This window comes from Eptatretus burgeri, chromosome 2 (assembly GCF_056783735.1).
Source record: "Eptatretus burgeri isolate ZD-2024b chromosome 2, Ebu_testis_v1, whole genome shotgun sequence".
Lineage (NCBI taxonomy): Eukaryota > Metazoa > Chordata > Myxini > Myxiniformes > Myxinidae > Eptatretus > Eptatretus burgeri.
Window position 1 is genome coordinate 137,187,460 of NC_140962.1, and position 21,757 is coordinate 137,209,216.

Below are 21,757 nucleotides of genomic sequence, written 5' to 3' on the forward strand. Positions count from 1 at the left end.
ACAAGCTTTAGTGGTACCATGCATCTTCTGGGTGCACATACCTTCAAACTGCTGAGCTCCAATGTTCCCTGAATGATGGCTGCTCCCTGCATCTTGCTCCTGCAGGTTATCGGGTACAGGTTCAGACTTGGTCGCAACGACCTCAAACACAACCTTCAGGATGGTGCGAAGGTCACTGGCGTAGTTAGTCTGTAGCTGGTCTGCCACTCCTGTGGGTAGAAATGTGGTAATTGAACCAGAATGAGTGATACAAAATAAACAATGAGGACATATGTGATGAGAACATCAAGCAAGCTGTAGAGGGTGTACACGTGAAGACTGTGGGCTGACAGGGTGGCCTAGAAGTATGCACACTCGCCACAAGCTGTCTAGCCTGGGTTCAAATCTCAACCCAGCTATAAACCGTCATCCCGGCGTTTCACAGGCAGGTGATTCATCGATGTGTGTGCCGTCCCTCGGATGGACGTTAAATGGGTATACAGGATTTGTAGTTCACATGTCCCAAAAAAAGCCTTGTCAGCAATGGCCAGAAGAGATGAAAATAACAAGACACACCAAACCCAAAAGTGACTTGTTATTTCACCTAAGGAGTCTCTTGTTTCGCTTAAGATCAGCATCCTGCCAACATTCATTGGTGGATGTTAAAGATCTCAGGCTGTCCTTCATGAAGAGTAGGTGAGCTATTGCCAACACCATGGACAAATTCCGAAATCCTTCCCGGACAAATCAGCGGCACAGCCGTGCCCTCAGCCAATGATGCAACCGTACAGCCTTGTGCTACACATGAACGAAGAAGGGAAGATGGCATGCGAGGAGTACTCATGAGTAGAGTGCCCAAGTGGGTGGCAAGAGGGATGAGATAAGCTGGCAGAGATTGAGAAGAAAAAAAAAAATCCAAGATAAATTAGATAAATAAAACAATTCATGTGCACACCAGGGGGAAACAAATAGATTATAAAATACACCAATAATAAAATTATGAGTTCATTTTAATTATCATTGTTAAATGGGGGTCATGGAAGAAGTGCTCACATCGCAGTCCCTGTAAGGCTGGGGGGGGGGGAGGATTAAACTTGCAAATCCAACTACTCACTCTGCACCACAATGCAAATATCATGTGGTCAAAAGTGGCAGACAAGTAGAGACACAAAAGGAAAGAACATTACATTTGAAAAAGTAGTTTTCAAATGAGAATCTCTAAACATTTATAGATGTTCCAGACGATTGTAAAAGGCGTATTTCTTTTTCATGGGAGTGAGGCTCATGGAAGATCAAGGTATACCTGGCAGTTGGACAAACATTGAGGGAATGAATGAACAGGAAAAGAGGAGGGAAAGAAACACAAACGAGCAAATAAGATCATGGCTGGGTTAGGAAAGATTCCTGGGGGCAATAACAATGATGGGACATAATTGGGGATGACAAGAGATGGTGATGCGCTGCCTGCTTAAAGCGCTGGAGGGAAGAGCGAGATAGCCTCTGGAAGGTGGTTCCATAGATTGGAGAAGTGAGGAACAAAAGACTTGAGGCATGCAGTCAGCCTGTATTTTGGAAGTTTAACCAGGAGGGGGTTCCAAGAAGAATGCGTGCATCTTGGAGTTGCTGGGGAGGGTCGAGAACTGAGCGAGCAGAGGGAGCAATATTTGAGAAGAGGCGGCAGTAATAATAATAATAATAATAATAATAATGATAATTATTTAACTAAACAAAACAATTACACTTCAATGTCGACCCATTTTGAAGCAGAATAGTCGACATCTGCCTACTGGTGATATCGAGCAGTTCAAGGGTGAAAGCTCACAAGGAAAGGGTGAGCAGAAAATGTGGAGGAGCAGCAGGATGAGTGAAAGCAGGAGAGATCCAACAAGAATTGAGATTGGTGGAAAAAGTTGTGCAAGGAGATAAAAAGAAATAAATATTAATCATAATAAAATAAAAAATATATATATATACACATCTGAAAGGACCTGAGATGCAGACAAAGAGGCGATGGATGAGGTCGCCACTGCCTTTGAAACGTGCCCTTAGCCTTCTTTTTGTAGCTTGCAACTCCAATTCCTCTTCATAATCTCTCTCCTCCTCAATGCTTTCTCCACCATCGCTGCACCACAACAATGTTCAGCAATTGTAGCATTAACACTGATCAGCATATTCTTAAATTACCTTCCATGCAAACAATGCATTAACATATATCAATTCATGTTACAAACCAAAACCAAAAGTGGCTTGTTATTTCATCCAAGGAGTCTCTTTTTTAGCCTAAGAATCAAGTTGGGGAAAAAGGCCTGGTGGTGAAAACTGCCGTCGAGCCACACGCAGTACTTGCGGTTGTTGTATTTGCAATGGAACCTCTGCGAGTCAAACCAATTTTGGGGGCAAGTACTTTTCTGACCAAGTGAATTTTTCCAATTGGCCAATGCAAGTGTCAGCCCTTGTAGAAGTAGAATGAATGCACGACTCCACAAAAGTACAAATAAAATATGATTATCTACCGGATCATTGTGAGTCCAATCTGCCAAAAGCATATTCCATCGGATTCAAATTACTTATCGTCTCAACTGGTTACATCAATATTGAAGTGTGGCAATGCTGCTGTGCAGTGTTACTGTTTATTACGCATGGATTTGGAATTTGGCTAAAGTAACAGTGCACAACGGCCTATGGTAAAATCGATGGGATTAATTATCTAACTGAACGAAACAATTCCATTTCAATGTAGATCAATTTTGAAGCAGAATAATAGATGCAACTCTGAAATGCAACATCACTCGTGTGAAGGATGAGGAAGACGGTGGAGCTCCAAGGCAAGTACAGCAACTCTGAGCTGTCCAATCGGCCCAGCAGTACAAGTGCCTACCAGTGATAGAGCTGAGAATTTTTGCTCCTCCGAAACCTAAAGCCTTGACCTTGTTCATATTCACTGGGACCTTAAAGAGGGTTATGAGGGCTATCCCAAAAGTTTCCGTCACGCAGTTTGCAACGTTTTTCATGATAAGGTCTTGGGTGATTGCATGTACGCGATATCATCCCGTTATTAAGTGTCTGATAAAATATCAAGTTTCTCAAACCACTCGTTTTGTTTTAGGAATGAAAAGTAATGGCATTGAGCATCGATGATGTGGCATTGAGTGCAGCAAAGATGAAATGAGAACTCCTGTAAAATATGTGGTAATGCGGACTAAAAATGGAAATTAAACCTTCCAATAAATTTTCGTAACAAAGCATCACGAGAGCGCACACCTCAGCCAGGCTGAACAGTTTATGTTTTGCATCTCACCGATAGGCCGGATTTGGATCTTCACCAAAATCGAATCAATTCATCCTCATCACCTCCACAACTCATCCACCAAGTTTTGTCATCATCCGTTCACAACGTTTTGAGATATCGTGCTATAAATCGTTTTTCGCCCAATCATTCAATGGGGAAGAATCACTTAAAGTAATTCTCGGATCTGGATCTTCACCAAAATCGAATCAATTAGTCCTCGTCACACAATCAACCTGTAGCCCAAATTTCGTCCAAATCCGTCCATAACTTTGAGATATCCTGCTCACAGACAGACGACAGACAGACGTGAAAACATAACTTCTATCTTCGGTGACGGATGTAAAAATCCAAGGCTTTGGGGAAAAACATTCTGCATGTGTCAAATTTGGTTAACACAGTTGTTAAGAACACTTCCAACGGAAGGCTTCCACATGATGGCATCAAAAAAAGTTAGTTGACTGCTGGACGATGTGCATTGAAGAGGATGGAGGTTGGGTTGAACATTGTGACACAAATAACGTCTGTCATGAAGGTAGAGTTATAACTTTTGGGATGACCAAAGTAGTTATTTGTTCGGCTTTTCTGAATGGAGAATAACTTGCATGCAACCAAAGGTGGTCGAGTTCGTTTCTTGGATTGTTATTGGCCTACAAGTGCAGATTATACTTCAAAATGCCGCCATTTCTCCAGATTTCAGTTTTCCATTCATCAATGACTCCGATTTTGATGGACAATTTATCTGGAAACTGTCACTTGGGGTACAAAGCGGTTGAAGAAAAAAAAAAAAAAAAAAAAATCGGTCAAAAGTCAAAATACCCTGATTGAACAACCAATGCAGAATGTAAAGTTTATGAGAATGATCAGAGAGCTTACAGAAATTTCCCAACTTTTGATGAAATTATCCTTTTTAGCAGATCTGATGAGAAATCACAAATCTCTGCAAAAGTACGCCTCAAGCACTTATGTGTGTCTCCTCGTTCTAGTCCGTTTACGTGTGTGAATGCGTCTGAATGAAAGCCATTGTCTCACTCATCCCAAAGGACTACGGAAGACAAAACGTTTCCATTGGACTCGCACTTATATATGTATCACGTGCAGGACAAACACATTAGTTGACATCGGTGTGCTTCAACACGAGTTACAAAGACTTCCGCAGATGTCAAACAAATACGCAACGGATGTGCATGGGATTTGAACCCGAGTTCGCAGCACCATGAGTGAGCATTTCAGATGGGTACACCCAAACAAACCGATGTGGCCTATGTAGTGCAATTAAGGTTTGGGTTTAATGCAAGCAAAATTCACTTCATCAATTATTTTGAAACAAAATCTGCTTTGAATAGTCAATGAATTTCACATCTTCTGCTTTGTGGATCCATGATTTTAGTGTATTGCCTGAATGACTTTCAATGTACAGAGAAAGGTTAACAATGAATAGGGAAACTGCTTGAGGAAATTGTGTGACCCACAAAACTAGAGCCAACCTGGCATCGGTCTTGTTAACAAATGGAGACTTAGATAAGCTTTGACTGCTGAGTGACAGGATGTCGGACTCGCTGCTCGACTCTATCGTGCTTGAGTACCGCCGGGGGCTCACATCAGGGCTGTGTTCACACCCAGCACCACAGGAACACTCAACACTGTAGGAGCAACCAATGTACCGCACCGCACAGGCATTAGACCTCCAGGTGAGCCACTCCGGCTCACTGGTAGAGTCAATCAGGGTATTATGCGTCAATTTCATTTGAACAGATTTCTTAAGAGCAAAGCAATCCAAAGCCAGCCACACATCACAGAACGTTCCTTACAAATTGCAGGTGAACAAATCGTTTGTACAAATATATATATATATATATATATATATATATATATATATATATATATATATATATATATATATATATATATGTATATAGTCATGTCCAGGGGGTTAAAACCCAACCTGGATGGATGGCAAAGCTTCTCCCTTGAAGGCTACAACTAAGACTTGGGGATTAATGCACACGGGTTAATGGGGTGTTATGGCGGAGAGGCGAACCACCCAGGGGGAGCATGGGAAGGAGCACAGCACAGGGCGCTGCACCAGGACAGCACAATGCTACAGTGTGTTAAAATGAATACATTGAATGAAAAATAAAACAAATATTCACGAAGGACGATAATGCAAAAGGAAATGATAATGATACAAAATAAATAAATCCGACAGTCGAAGCCTCGCACACAGACTCAAATATGGACAACGGGGAAACAAAAGAAAAAGAAAAACCCTCCTTCCAACTATTCTTGCACTGAGCTGATCCTTGTAGAACTGAAATCAAGGCGCTTCTCTCAGAGCGGGACGAACACACACCAGGCAATCCGCGAGCGGCACTCCACATAAAGGCTCAAAGCCCCAGTGAAACGGCTTTGGTTATTTGTTCGTCCTCATTGACCCGACCAGAAGCAAACGGCCGGCGTCTTACTTCGCCACGCGAGCCAAACCGCCTCAACACAGATTCAATGGCCATGTCGGCCTCTACGGTGTGCGCTCAATGTCCGCTCTCGCCTCTCCGATACAATGCACCTTGTGCCTCCACTCTGATCACGGCTCTCCCAAAATGCCAAGCCAACTCCTTCTTTAACCCTGCGTTAGTCTGCTGTGTCATTCAAACATGGTAAGTCTGGTGGGGTGTTTACACACCCCAATGCTCGAATGCCACACAAAAAAAAAAGTGTGGTGCCAAAACACCCCATGGGACTAGCTCAGGGTTAAAATGTGCCACCTCTCCTGTGCGCTCCCTTTCTTTTCGCCTCTCAAAATGCACCACTATAATCCTGTTAAAATGCGCAAGCTGCCTTTTCACTCCACTTTTTTTCTGTTCTATTTTATCCTCTGCCTCCGGGGCGTAGCCTGCTCCCACAAAACCTGGGAAAGCTGGCTTCTGATGTCACGCCCATCAATCGTCCTTCAGGGGCATGACTTCGCTTGTTGTCAACCTTTGAAGGCGGGGTTTTCTGCCCGTTTGTTGTGGTTTCAGGGACACGTTCCCCACCTTTATTGCCGATCTTGAAATATAAAAACATAGGGGAAAAAAAATCAGAGGACAATCACATACTGGGGAACTTATTCTTACTCCCAAAGCTAATTAACACCTCACCACCCCTCGTGTGGTGACACGTAACACTTAAGCTCACAGATTCCCTCCTTACTACATCGAGATGCTTTCTACTCGTCCACGGACCAAGCCACTCGACACAATGCTATTCCCCCATTACATTCTTCCATCTACCACCATAATCATAACAATATATATGCACACACTTGACAGCGAGTAAAAGGCAACCCAGTGACTGGGATTAAGGGGGCCAGTGGGAAAACATGGGCATAACAAGGAAAGGGATGAACGAAATAGGGAGGAGAGAGAAAACAGAAAGAAATATAGCAATTTGAAGTGAATGGGAATGGTTAATGAAGCAAAGAAAAAAAAAAAAAAAAGGATCATGGATAGAAATGGTGGACAGCCCTTGGAGAGAAGAGTACAATTTAGCTTAGGTTTGATGTGGTGTATACAGTGAACGCCACCACAATATGCAAATGTGAACAATAAACGGCTCTATTGTTATGAAGTGGATTTGCAGAAATGTGTGGCCAGATTTAGAAATCCACCATTACCTGTCCAGCACTCTCATCCAAAGGAAGAGAGAATGTTACTGATCAAGCTGGGATCATCAACGGAAGAATGCAAGCAATGTGCAGCGAGCATTGCATTACAACAATGCAGCCTTGGAGCTGCAATTCAGATGCAAACCTTACCAGTGATCTGAAGAACCCCATAATGCTGAAACCACAGCCAGTCACAAGAGTAATACAGTATTGATGTATATTCAGAGATCTATCTGCATGAAAATGTCAATAGGTTCCATAGCCCATCTGTCTATTGTTAATTTCTCCCACAACTTAACTGGACAGTATCGGTTAGGGAGCAAAAATGAGAAAGTCACTCAAACAGCAAGCTTACAGTTTTTTTTTTTTTTTTTTTTTTCCGATGGCTGACTTATCAGCAGGTCCACTGAGCAAGACCTTCTTACCTATAGCAACCAGATGAGAGGGCCTCCTGGCTTGTGGTGCCGCGTGCCACACTCGTTTCATTAGAGACTGCCGCTTCCACTATAATTTCCGCACAATCGAGCCGAGAACCTCGAACTGCACCAGGAGATGTTGAATTGCAATTGAAAGCTGAATGATTCAGTGGAGTAGACGTAATACAAGCCGAGTTCGTTTGCATTGCATCATCTCGGGGCCTAAAGATGACTGTAGCAGACAGGCACATTCCACCTGTCCTATTTGCTATCTCTTTTGCTGCCCCTACCCTGCTTAAAAACTCTTCACATTCTCCAAGGTTCTCGTCGCTTTCCTGCACATCATTCCCACTATCCCACACGATCCTCTCATTTTCCTCCACTCCAACCTCATGGTCGACAAAGGCCACCTCATCATTTTCAAGTTCATCCTCGCTCTTCCTCAAGTCCACTCCATTTTGTTGCAATCCAAGCTCATTCTCCTCTGCAGTCAATATGCTTTTTCGTTTTTTGAGCTCATTCCTTCTGTGTTTTCTTTCACTTCCTAATACCCTGCAGTTGCTCTCTCCATTTCTGCCCCGACTTCCAATCAATCCATTGTTATTGTCAAAATTATTTCTGGCATTCTCATTGGTTCCTTCCTTCACGTTATTGTTCTCCAACACTTCACACTCATTTGCATATACTCTGCCCTCAAATTTTCCCCTCTCCTCGTCTTCAGTCACAATTTCCCCACTTTTCCAGCATCCATCTCCTAAGTTTCCTTCTCCTTCAAGCATCACTGTTAATCGGCTGTGGGCCCCAGTTTCATCCCGGGATTCTCGTGGCTTTTCACCGAGTAAACGCTCTCCCCCATCCACATCTTCCATCACAAAAAGTCTCTCATCCTCCTCTGGTGGGAGCTGCAGGGTAGGGTTAAAAGTGGAGAAATTACTGGAATCCTCAACAAGGAAAAACAATAACACAGTCAAGAAAAAGAAGAAGATGGCAATAAGAAGATATGCGATACTAGGAAAGGTTGAACAGAAAATAATGATAATTTCTGGTCAATGGAAACAAAACCTTTTGTAATTTCGATGATTGACTGCATACCATGGTGACGATAGTCTGTCAAGGACATCTTCTGTGACAAAAAAGGAGCAGTGTCCAGCCGTGTGTCATGCTATATTCTAAAGGGTTACTGCTGTCGAAGAACGACAAAAATGGTACTGTTGCAAAGCAAACTAGAACGGCACTCGGTCGAGTGCGTACTTCCGTCAGACTGAACAGTTTACGTTTTGTATCTCAGTGATAGGCTAGATCTGAATCCAGACCTTAACAAAAATCTATTCAGCTTGTTCTTGTCACCTACCCAACTCACCATCAAGTTTTGTCATAACCCATCCACAACTTTTTAAAATATCATGCTATATTTCATTTTAGCTCCATCACTCAATGGTGAAAAAAAATCACAAAAAATAATCTGTGGCTGCAGTTTTTGGCCCCATCTCTCAATGATGAAGAATCACTTCGAAAATAAAACAAGCTTGAATGAGCTAAGATCGTCCTCTCAATGATGACGTCATAAAAACGAATATGACATTGTGGTGTATCAGGTTTGCGATAAATTATCTGTGCTAATGCCTGGCTTGATTCCCGCAAACAAAATTCAAACAGCTTGCCTAATTTCGGAGAAAATGGTATAGGCGATTTCCATTAGCGGCGATATGACGTTAACTTTTTTTCTAGGAAGAATTTCAAAAATCGGAGATGGTTATTGCCTGCGTGTGGGCTTTCTGCATATACATGGCAAGTTTCACGAAGATCCGATGAAAACTCTGGGTGGTGAAACAAAAAATATCAAAAAATAGGAATGACGTCATAAAAATTGATATGACGTCATAGTGATGTATCATACAGTATGTGCGGTAATTCAACTCTGCTAAAGCCCTGTTCGATTCCCGCAAACAGAATTCAAAAAGCTTGCCTGGTTTGAGATAATTTTTCCGGCGATTTCCATTAGCGGAGATATTTTGACGTCACAACTTTTTTTTCTCGGGGGAATTTTCAAAATCGGAGATGGTTACTGTCTGCGCAGGGTATTTTTACATACACATGCCAAGTTTCAGGAAGTTTCGATGAAAACTGTAGGTTGTGAAACAAAAAAGTCCACAAGAACAACAATGTGAGTAAGACTTGGAGATCCTCCAAGAGGATCTAAAAATTGTTGGAACCGGATCTTCACCAAAATTTAATCTATTCATCCTTTTCACACACCCAATCTGTCCACCAAGTTTCACCTGGATCTGTCCTTAAGTTTTGGAGATATTATGCTATGTATCGTCTTTGGCCTTATCTCTCAAGGTTGAAGAATCACTGAAAGAACATTCTCGTATACGGATCCAAATATTCACCAAAATCGAATCAATTATTCCCTGTTATCTGGAGTAATGGATAGATAGCTAATTCCTTGTCAAATATCCAAATTTCGTCAGAATCCATTCCTAACTTTTTGAGATATCCTGTTCACAGACAGACAGGGATGAAAAACATAACCTCCATCCACCTACGTTGACAGAGGTAAAAATAGGACCGCACGTCCTAAAGCTCACCTGGATCAGGACAAACAGTCACTCAACCCCCCCCCCACCCCCACCAAACCCCCAGACCCCCTCAGACTATGATTTTTTTTTAAAATCCCATAAACAAACATCACAGGTGATGAAGGTTGTGGTCAAGTTTCATCAAAATCGCGTGTGTAGTTTCGGAGAAGAGAGCAAATACCTATTCTGGGGGGCAACTCACCCACCCCAAAGGATCTCCTGAATGAGTGCAGATTTTGAGCCGAGGCTCGGGGTCTATTTGGCCTGAGGAAGCCTGCTATGAAGCGGGTGAAATGTTGCTCGAGACTGCGTTTGCTGCTGTTTATTGCTCAAATTAGCTGAGTAGATCTCGTTTACTTTCGGTTGGAAGCACATATATATATACATATATATATATATATATATATATATATATATATATATATATATATATATATATACATATATATACATATATATACATATATACATATATATATACATATATATATACATATATATATACATATATATATACATATATATATATATATATATATATATATATATATATATATATATATATATATATATATATATATATATATATATATATATATATATATATATACATACATACATACATACATACATACATACACACATACATCACGCACGCACGCACGCACGCTACAATGCAGAGGTGCTCCCATGATACAAATTAATTGAAAACCCGTCAAAATGTACACAATCCAAAACTTCCTTTTTCCCAATCGTCCACCTCTGACAACCCCTTTCATTAATATTACGACCAGTCCTGAAGGTCAATTTGTCCAATCAGAAGCCTTCGCCAAGTCAGCCCAGACGTTCCAGGAATAGCCAGACTTTCCTGTGCTGCCGTCAAGATGAAGGGTACAAAAGATGAAGCGATCCTGTCAAGTCAGCCTCATGGAGGCTTTTATGTTCCAGGTAAACTGTGATAAAGACACAAATGTGTTTTTACTGTTTTATTTACACACGATACCATAATCCAAGGTTTCAGTGCAACTGTCCCGACGATCTGATCCATTTTTCGTTTCCTCATTCTGTCGGTCCTTTATTTATGAAATAATTACTCTCCAAGGCAAACGCGTCCATCTTCCTGCTAGATTTCCAGCGCTTCATTCGAGTATCCCTGATTAGGTTAAATTATTAACTATTTTTCTTTAGTTTATGACCGGCATGATTTTAGACTGCATTCGGAACTCGGCCGAGTGCTGCACCGTTTGCGAGTCAGAAATAGCTGAGAATGCAGGAGAGACACTTTGGGAACTTCTGACATCTGGGGGCGTGCCACAGAACCCTGGACTCTAGTGGTGGGACCCTAAACCGGCAATATTTAATTTAGACCGGCGACTGAAAATACTAAATAAATCACATGTCTGGGCTACAGCCATGTCCTCAAAAACACTGAAGGGTTGTGAAAACCTCCAATCGGACATGTCCAAGGTTGAAGAATAAATTGATAAGTAATGAAAGTACTTTTTTGTAATTTACATAAAGCCTATTTTCGGAGAGTATAAACAAAAATCAGCTCAAAATATGAAGCACCCTCACAGTCATTGTACATGAATATAGTTTTAGTTTACAGCCAATTAAGTAATAAAACAACAGCACTCTTATCCGGTCATCTGAGATAATCAAATAAATGTAATCTTTGCGTTCTTGGCTACTTCTTACCTGTTCGAAGGGAGTTACAACATGCCGGGCAGGTGAAGGATTGCTACTGGGTGGGGACAGAAGGCAGTGCATCACACTCCCCGCTCGGTGCACCAATGCAGAGATCTCAGCCTGCTCGTGTGCGTCAAACTGCAGAGAGCATGCGAGGTCTACCTGGTATCCAGGTAAAGGCACTGAGGGCTCAGGGGATGACATTAAAGAGTCTGCGACCCCCGGTAGAGTAGGAAGAGGAACATGATGGTTTGGGGATGAGGGAGAAGTTGTTTGAGGATGACTTGTTCCTGGGAGACTTGGATGATCCAGTGAGGCACACAAGCTGCGTTCCAGTGTATCCTGCTCCTCCGGAGTCAGAGTTCGGAGAAGGTCCCTGTGTGATACAACAAAACCAGTTATAATTACCAATAATAAAACAAACGTGAAATGTAATAATACATCATAATACTCAACCTCACCTCATGAGAACTGGTAATGGCAAAGCACCTGTTTCTTAGAATGATGACAAAGTTTGGTGTAATGAGATTATTCCAGTTGAAGTAAAGAGCTGCCATCTTGATCATGGTCACCAAATTTGTGGGTGCTCTGGGGCTTCTGCACCCACACCGTTATTGCCATGCGGTGCTCAGCATGCACCGAGCAATTTGATATTTTTAATGAGCTGCATTGGGATACCCTACTTCGGTACTTTGCACAAACACTTGTACCCTTTATTCAATCCGTCCTGAATCCACACAATGGCTGCTAAACATGGTTGTCATCGTTGTTTGCACTGTAAGGAGGTTGTTGCTGAGATCCTTTTCCACAAGCAGCTCATAACAGAGTTATGAGTAGAATCAAAGAATCATTGTTTGGCTTTTGTGACGCAAAGACGACCAGCTGCATTTTTTTCAGTCCCCCTGTTGCAACTGTTGATTTTGCATCATTAGCGTCGCCCATTCCTAAAGGAATGGGAAAAGATATTGAAGTGGGTGTGTGTGTGTGTGTGTGTGTGTGTGTGTGTGTGTGTGTGTGTGTGTGTGTGTGTGTGTGTGTGTGTGTGTGTGTGTGTGTGTGTGTGTGTGTGTGTGTATATATATATATATATATATATATATATATATATATATATATATATCAGTGAGTCTATATGTAGACATGTTAATACAGCGCCTCCAGGTGGTAAAAGCTTTACTATAGTGCCCTGATCAGCCGAAAACACAGTTCGATATAGTGTTTGAATGTAATCATACCTTCTTTTTTTTTAACATCCAATTCATCCACTTTGAATGTGGATCATGTCAAAATTATCCATGTTAGTCCCTGTGTGCGTTTGCCTGCATTTTCTGTTCCCGAGCTTTTATGGGGATTCAATGAGACAATGCTCTTTAATCTCAACAACAAATTGTCATGTCCAGGGGGTTAAACGGATTACCCCGACCCAATTGTGGTGTTCGGGCGGTTAACACCGACTTGAACGGATAGCTGAACGGTTCTACCTTGGAGGTGAACACGTGATCCTTGGAGATTATCGTGCACGTGGGATGGAGGGCGGCAAAGACATTTACCAGATGGTAGCACAAGGGTTTATACTTGAACCCACAACGAATAGACAGACACAAGCAACTTTCATAAATAATGGTTTAATGAACATAAATCAAATATTTATATTGGAAAGAAATCAAAATGTGATTTATTTTTATTACATCAGGTAAATTAGAGCCTAAAGCTGAGTCGTCTTCACACACAATTATAAAAACAGACAAGGGGAAAGATAAAATAAAAGAAAACCCCTCCCTTTATTCTGGTACTTCGCTGGGTGTCCAGAGATCTTTTATGAGATTGGTGATCAAGCCACATCGTCCTGCATGGGAAACCGCACCCGAAAATGGTGCCAAGCCGCTCTCTGGGCAGGAAACGTGCATAAGGTATTCAATGCCAAGGCTCATCAACCGCCATGCAGCTTCTACTCACGAACGAACCTGCCGACCCCGCTCCTCTCTTAACACCAGGTCCGCTCGCCATAATGGGCAGCCTTCCTCCTCAAACACATAAAGGGATAACGTCAAGTTATAGCTGAGAGACGCACTCCTCTTACTCACTCACTCACACACACACACACACACACACAACTTCGTGACTCAGCCAAACAGTAAAGGCTCAAGTCTTGCTCCAGCACATGGGCAAATTCACACAGCATGAACACAAGAATTGCACAGCCTTCTTCGGCATGTCGAGGAGAATCCAGCGAGCAAGACCCTCTTCTCAATCGCGTACCTCACACCAACCAATTGTAAGCTATGGGGGTGTGACTTGCCAGTACCAAGCAGGGAAGGCGGGTTTCTTGCCTGCTCGGAAATGTTCGGGTCTGTAGTTGTTGTTGTTGTTGAAAACGTGCTTCTTTTATTGCCAGTTTTGAAAGTGCAAGAACATAGCAGGTCACAGGGGAGGAGGAGGATATTGGGACCATACTCTGTGCAGAGCGTTGGTGCTGCTTAATCAGTCTCCTTGGCTATGGGACACAATTCTGGATGGGTTTCCACTCCGACACAGTATACGAGCATACTGGCACTCATTTTGCCGACCTTGTAAGGATGACAGGCCGAGTTAACCCATCCATTGGGACCATACTTTGTGCAGAGTGTTGGTGCTGCCTAAGCAGTCTCCTTGGCAATGGGACACAATCCTGGACGGGTCGCCACTCCGACACAGTATACCAGCATGCTGTCACTCATTTTGCCGATCTTGAAAGGATGACAGGCAGAGTTCACCCCACCTGGTATTAATTCAACAGCCGAGTGGGGTTCGAACTCAGGATCAGAGGATCCCAAAGCCCACCACCCTAACCATTAAGCCAACACCAGGCAGGTCACAATCACATACTGGGAGAAATTAGCCTTAAACCCAAACCAATTAACACAGCAACACCCTCCCCCATGCGGTGACACATACCAGCTTAAATTACATTGAGATGTCTCCTGTTCGTCCACAGACCATGCGACCCGACACAATCCTACCGTTGCTATGAAATTCCTCCATCTACCCCACAAACAAAACAATATTCACTATTGTGAAGAATGCTGTTGTTACGATTATTTTTTTTTTTTTTTTTTTTACAATGGAAATTGGCATGCTCACTGTGATGGAGTGGCAGATGAACACTAACCGATGTGTTTGCACCACATAGTTCACTCTTACCTTTATTGTGTGGGATGTAATGCAACATATCGTTTGCTCAGAGTCTCTTCAGCCTCGTGCAATAATTGATAAGATACATCAGAAATTCTCCAACAACGTTTGCTTGCTCTGGAAACTTGCAAGACACTAAAGCTCCAACAAAGCAGCCTTTTCCTTTCTGCCTCACGAGATTGTGTCAGTGAAAGTTTGAATTGACAATTGCACAAACAGCGGTCACTTAGTCCAAGGGGAAATTAAAGAAACAAATAAATAAATAAAACATCGTGTACACTTCACACATCGCCACAGTTAAAATACACTCTTCACCATGCAGTTTCTTGCAACAATTTTTGAACGAGTAGAAGAAATAGTGTCAGTCTCCAAAAGATGATTTGAAGATTCTCAAAAAAAAAAAAAAAAAAAAAACTTAATTCTTTCTTGAAAATAAAATGAAGCGACATTAAGAGAAAGTAGTTTTGAGGATATGTACAGCTTCCGCTCAAAGAACTGCCAAATCACCAGCATTGATGACACCATCAGATTTCTCGGACCTGAAGGAAACAGGAACATCCAAATCCTGCGACCAACGATTCGTGATGCTTTTGTTTTATTCTGACTAACATACAATAGAAGAACCATCACTTTGACGGCAATCTTTGCGTAATTGCTAAAAAAAAAAAAAAAGTTGTTTATGGGGGGGGGGGGGAATTAGGTGCTGTATAGATACCGGGCGAGCTATACACTCAGGGAGCGACGAGGGGGAGAGTATTAAAGGGATATTCATCACAGCCTTTTCAGATGCTGAATTGCAAATAATATACAACACATTAAGAGGAAGATCAAAATCAATATTTAAAAAATTCTCACCCTCCCGGTCCCCCTCTCTCCTTTCTTTTTATCAAATTGTCTCGGATATGTATTAGGCACGGGCTACGCCAGGGCTGGTTTTCATCAATGACCTCTCTGACTCTGGAAAATCCTCTTTATCTCTTTGCTGATGACTCCACCTTCTGCCGTACCATCTGTCATCCCTCAGACTGGCAAGCAGCAGCTTCTTTGCTCATTGCAGATCTGAGTAAAATCACAAACTGCTCCAACACGTGGAACGAGTCTTTCAATCCGGACAAATCTCATACTCTCACTATGTTTCTCCAAAAGGACAGTTTAGCAAACCACCCCCCTCCCCCATCCACTTTCTCAACAATTCTCGAAAGAAGTCATTTCTTTCAAGGTTCTGGGTCTCACTATCTGCCAAGATCTTTCCTGGGAAAGCCACATTTCCAACCTGGCCTCCAAAGCCAGTCGCCGACTGGGAATCCTCCGTCGTGCAAAGTCTTTCCTTGGCCCACCTACAAAGCTTTCGTCCGCAGCCTGATGGAGTACTGCTCTCCCCTCTGGGCTGGTGCTCCTGCCTCCCACCTTTCTCGGATTCACGTAGTGGAAACCAAGGCATTTCAGATCATTGGTATCTCCCACGATGAGGCTGAGTCTTTGGGCCTCTCTCTCCCACCACAGGCAGGTAGGTGGTCTTTCTCTCTTCTATCGTCTCCTCTCCGGTCTCGCCCCCTCTGCTGTGTCTGCGATTTGTCCCCACCATATTTCCACAGGGCGCTCAAGGTCCGCCAACAACCCCCTTCTTGTAAAACTACCAAAATCACGAATCACTGCTCACCTTTACTCTTTCATTCCTCTTTTTTCTCACCGTTGAAATAAACTCCCTCAATCTGTGCAATCCCATTCTTCCCTCCAGGCCTTCAAAACAGCTGTTCACCACCACCTCTTATTGCCCCCCATCCAAATCCTCGATCTTTACTACCCCTGTTAATCCACCCCAAACCCACCTCCTTCAAATTCCCTGCTTTCCTTCCTGAAAGTCCCTGTAATGTCCATCTTGTATACCCCGTGTTCCCCGCCCTATCCCTCTCCCTTCCACAGATCTCCTAATGTCTGTTCCCCACTGTTTTGTCCTTCCCACTCCCACCCCTCTTGTCTCATGCCCTCCTTGCTGTGCGTCATGTGTTAGCTCTCACATGAGCCTCGACAAGGGATACCAAAAAAAAAAAATAATAATAATAATAATAAAAAAACTCCTCGTCTCTGCGTGCTCTCTCATTCCTTTTATCTCGGGCACTGCTTCCAATTTGGGCTTTTCGTTTCCTCAGCATAGCTGCGATGGCTAATCTATGGGGAAATAACAAAAAAAGGATTTGTGGGAGATCCTGCCCTCTGTGCAGGGATAACCAGCATTGCAAGTTGGCATTTGCAGTGTTGCCATGTGTGCCCAAGTACCCATACACAAACCTTCCTTCAGTTATTTTATTTTATTTTTTGTATCACAAGCCTGAGAGTTCCCTGAATCCACTGTCATCGGTTTCATTGAATACCATTAATCTGTTCTCAAGTTAACAAAAAATTAAAAGATTCCTGGGTGGGGATAACCAGCGTCGCAAGTTGGCGTTCGCAATTTCACGATGTGCGCCCATGTAAACATACACAAACCTTCCCACAGTGTTTTTTTTCAAATTTTTTTTGCATCACAAACCTTCCTGAGAGTTTCCTGAATCTTGTGTCGTTGGTTTTATTGAAATCCATCAATCCGTTCTCAAGTTGTAGCACGAAAAACAGACAGACATGACTCATTTTATAACATGGATTGCAACAGTCACAGTATCATCAAAAGCAGAAGACTCAAATCTGCAGCCTGAGGAGTCTTAACTATCAGTAGGCATCAATATTGCCATTCTTCCTTTTTACCGAGTAACCAGATTTAAATGCGAGCACAATTACCAAACCACTTCTCAAGAAGGCTACTGTGACACAATCAACGAGAGCAAAGTCGATGGCGCACCATTGCAAATCCTCACGCTTTGAAAAAGACGGCAAAAAGTTCCACCAGGAATGGCCCAATATAAAATTTAAAGTTAATTCCCCCCCCCCACAAGTTTTGACCCCTTTGATCCTCAGTCCCCACCCTCTGGGGCATGAACCGGAGGTCAAATCCCCCCCAAAAGTGTTACATATTTCACACGTTCCCCAAGGTTTGCATATATGCACATATCTCCGATCAAAGGAGAGGAAAAAAAACCCATCGATGTACAAGTCTTTGATGGCCAAACCATTGGCAAAGACTGTAGCATAATGTTTAGAGCATCTGCTCTGAATCTGGGAAGTTGATGGTTTGATTCCTACCCTGATCAAGTCCTAACAAAAGCTTAAAGAATGTATGTGATGCTTGCCTACTTGACAATCAGCACTTAAAGGATAAACCACAGAGAAGCCCCATCGGTTGGCATCCCTAGGAGGAGGAAATTCCTCCTTACTTGACACGCAAAGTACGGAGAGAAAAACAAAGTTGGATAGATGGCACAGTCTTTACCCAGGAAGCTGCGTCACTTCCAAAGAAAGTATCTGTGTTTGCGTGGTCAAGCCTGGTGTTCCTCACGTATTTGTCTGCATATCTGTGCGTGATTTGTGCTGCAGTCGTTATATCTAAGTAATCAGCGTTTGCAAAACCCAATTAGCAATGACCAGAATTGGATGCACAGTTCGATTTCCTATCACCATTGAGCCTCATGTTTGCCTCTTTCTCCTATCATCCATCAGTTTAATGTTCAAATCGCGCACATTGTACTTTCATACAGAAATCACACTCTACTAATGGCATTTCCATGTCCGTTACCATGGAGCCTCAAACGCGAGGTTTACGATGGTGGTGGTTAATGTGTGCAACCTCATACATCCAAGACATCGACAGTGCATGTGCAAGATCCGTGCAAGGAGGGGAAAGGAGGTGAAAGGGCTGGCGATATAAGGTGGGATGATCGCGCCTCGCGCCAGTCCGACACGGCGAGACGAAAGTCGGTCTCGGGGTCTCTGTCTCTCTCAGAGACACAAAGCCAGGACCATCATTTGTCTCATTTAGCCGGAACCATCAAAGCTCACAAATTCTCAGGTTTTCAGCATGGGAATCGCACAGTAGTAGGGTCATTTCGAGCAATTCCGTGACCGTGGAGAGCATAGGTTCGTTTCTCAGTGGATTTGTCTTCTATAAGGGTTAAACAAAAAATTTATGTTATGTTAATTTATTTTGTTTAACTTTGTTATGCTAAGTTGCCCCCACTAGTGGCCGCTGATGGCTTTGATATCTGGCGCTGATGGCTGTGGCAGCCATTTTCCACAGCCATCAAAAATTTTGAGATGGCCCAAGATGGTTTCTCAGCAACTGGGTCTAGGTTGAACAGTTGTAACAACTTGCGCTTCGCAGCCATGTGCATTGATCCATCTACATTGTAGAGTGAGAGGCACTCCTCAGTCACTCTCCCCTCAAGGGCTGACTCAAGCTGTATCATACCTGATCCCTCCACAAGTTCTACCAGGGCTGCCATCCCTGACCTCTCCATCTTGGCCACCTTCATGGGCACACCAGATGGTGCACAGATCTGTATACGAGCAAAATTCTTCCTCTTATTCCTGTGGATGGTTGCAGTGAAAGGCTTCATCTTGGTGAACACTTGCTCTTGCAGGATTGTTTCAACCTGTGCTTGGCCATCTTGTAGTGCGGTCTTGAGGTCATACACTGACTCCAGTGATGCGACCAGGCCAGACTGTAGTGACCTCAGTGTAGGTGAGGAGATGTCAAAGGGCTCAGCATCAAAATCCTTCATGCATGCCTGCAGGTCGTGAACTGCCTGCTCATCCTTCTTCATCCTCGCTGGCTGACACTCAACATGTTTCCTATGGGATCGCTGGCACTTGAGGTTCCGATTCACAGTAGCCTTCACCCTCGCAACATTGTTTGCATTCCTTGTTGTTAAGAACAGTTGCTTCTCATTCTGCAAAAGCTGAAGCCATCCTTGCTTCAGCTTCGAGTTAAGATTCATAGTCGTTTCTATCCAAAGGTCCAGTGGCTGGCAGGAGTAGGGTAGCCCTGTCATGGACTGGGTGAAGTGATTGTTGAAGAAGGCCATTTGCTCATCTGACAGTGAAGAGAGCATCACCCAATAATCTGGCAACCACCTTCCATAGTCATGGTTGTCATATGCCATCAGTCCAGGCAACATGTTGTATGTTGATGATAGGTACTCTGAGACATTTCTTGCATGACATGCATCAATACTTTGGACAAGAGGGTCTGACATCTCTCTGAATGAGACCCAGAAGTTGCCCATGTCTGTGCCAGGTTTCTCATAAACTCTGTTGATCAGCTCCTTCATGTCATCATCATCCTCAATATGACTGTGAGCCTCCTGTGTCTCGGTGAGTGCACTGCGTAGAGTGTCAAGATTCTGCTTGATGTCCTCTGATAGTTCCTCATACTCAAGAATCTCTCTCAGTCGTTTATGGATAAGAGCCTCTCTCCAGAGCAGGATGCAGCGCACACCCCGTCTGTAGTGCTTCCCTCGTAGTGCTTGGTCAAGAGACCCCTCCACTACTACACCTGCTGAAACCAGAGTGCTGCCATGCCAGAGCCCTTGAATCTTTTATAGATAGCATAGATGGAGGACATCTGCTGGTGGAAGGCACCAAGAATCAGGATGATGTCCTTGATTCTCCATCTTGAGCTGCACGATCAACTTGTAGGTGGGCATGTCACCAACGAGAAAAGAAAATGGAATATTCTTGTTATGCATGTCGTAGGATCATTTACAGCAATTCCGTGACCATGGAGAGCAAAGGTTTAGTCCTCATCAACCACAAATGTTTACCTTTGTGACCATCAAGATGACCTCTGTGCATTTACTTGTCGTTCTACTGTCCATACCTCAACTCAACAGTAAAAGAGCTTTCATTAGAGCCTATTATGAAGGCTCAAGGACAACATAGAAAAATTGACTTTTCCCAGCTGAAAATCAACAGCCATCTTGGATTTGAAGGTCAAAAGTAGGTCAAATCATCAAACAAACATCAAATATGAATTCCTTGACCCAAAAAGTCCCAGAATACATATACTGTGTAGCATTTTAGGCCAAACCATTGGAAAGATAATTTCCAACATGGCCGACAGTGGCCATCTTGGATTTGGGGCTCTCACAGAGTCAGCCCGCATTTTTGCGAGGGGCATGGGGGCTAATTTTTTTATTTAACCCTCATAGTAGACAAATCCACTGAGAAATGAACCTATGCTCTCCACGGTCACGGAATTGCAGTAAATGACCCTACTACAGCCCAGAGCGCACAGCCATTAAGCATACCCCACTCCTCCCACAGCCAACGGCGCAGCAACAACAGCCAAGGGTGAAACCAGACCGGGAGAGGTTACCAAGAGCATGCAGGCATCATGCCCCTCGGCACTCCACAAAAGCCACACACATCACACATACCCACACTGTGACTTCTGTTTGTCTTGTGTTTCCCAACTGATACTGCATGTGATACTTAGCACTAAGGAAACCGTGATACTGTTACCATCTATGTAAGTGAGCTGTCTGGTCATCTCTGTATTTTGTAAATTGCATTTTCACTTCCCATGTCCCCATGCCCAGTATTTATTAATTAAACCTGTTTACTTTTAAATGAGTGCCGTGTATTGGAGTTGCGATCTCGTCCTCCTGCATAACGACAACCCCCCACCCCCGGTTAAGCCAACCACGTGTGCCAAAATCACGCACTAGTTTACAATCACATTGTTAATTAGCTGTACATCATAAATACATCATCATGAATTACTGACCTGACTTTGCGCAGAAGGGTGTGAAAGGGACGAAACAGCTCTGACATGTCATCTGGGAGGTGTCCTGGGTCCAAGGGCCCTTCGGGGTAGACGACCAAACCACTACAACAAAATGGGGCAACATGTAATAAATGGGAAGAAAATAATGAAAAATTGTAACATTGTAATTCAATAATGATTGTGGTAGTTTCATTTACAATGATGCTCCTTCCAGAGTGCTGGTGCTGCTGAAGATATCACAAAACTCGAAAGAGAGAATGACTGGCTTTCCATTGCTCTTTACTTACCAAGTCTTGCATAACTAAATTGGAAACGGCTGTCATCAGCACC

At 43.2% G+C, this 21,757-nt stretch overlaps 1 protein-coding gene across 4 annotated transcripts in view; it reads right to left on the minus strand.

Annotated features, from left to right (window-relative positions):
- The window catches only part of ZFYVE28 (zinc finger FYVE-type containing 28), a 77,824-nt gene that overhangs the window by 11,147 nt on the left and 44,920 nt on the right, over positions 1 to 21,757 (minus strand). For 3 of the 4 annotated variants that reach the window (XM_085871406.1, XM_085871407.1, XM_085871409.1), the window contains 6 exons: positions 21,428 to 21,529; positions 11,608 to 11,974; positions 7,337 to 8,229; positions 4,753 to 4,908; positions 1,968 to 2,101; positions 42 to 209 (listed from right to left, as the gene is read on the minus strand). In XM_085871406.1, the coding sequence (XP_085727532.1) occupies positions 42 to 209; positions 1,968 to 2,101; positions 4,753 to 4,908; positions 7,337 to 8,229; positions 11,608 to 11,974; positions 21,428 to 21,529 (1,820 nt within the window). The remainder of the gene's footprint in view (positions 1 to 41; positions 210 to 1,967; positions 2,102 to 4,752; positions 4,909 to 7,336; positions 8,230 to 11,607; positions 11,975 to 21,427; positions 21,530 to 21,757) is intronic. The other variant, XM_085871408.1, reaches the window with a different exon arrangement.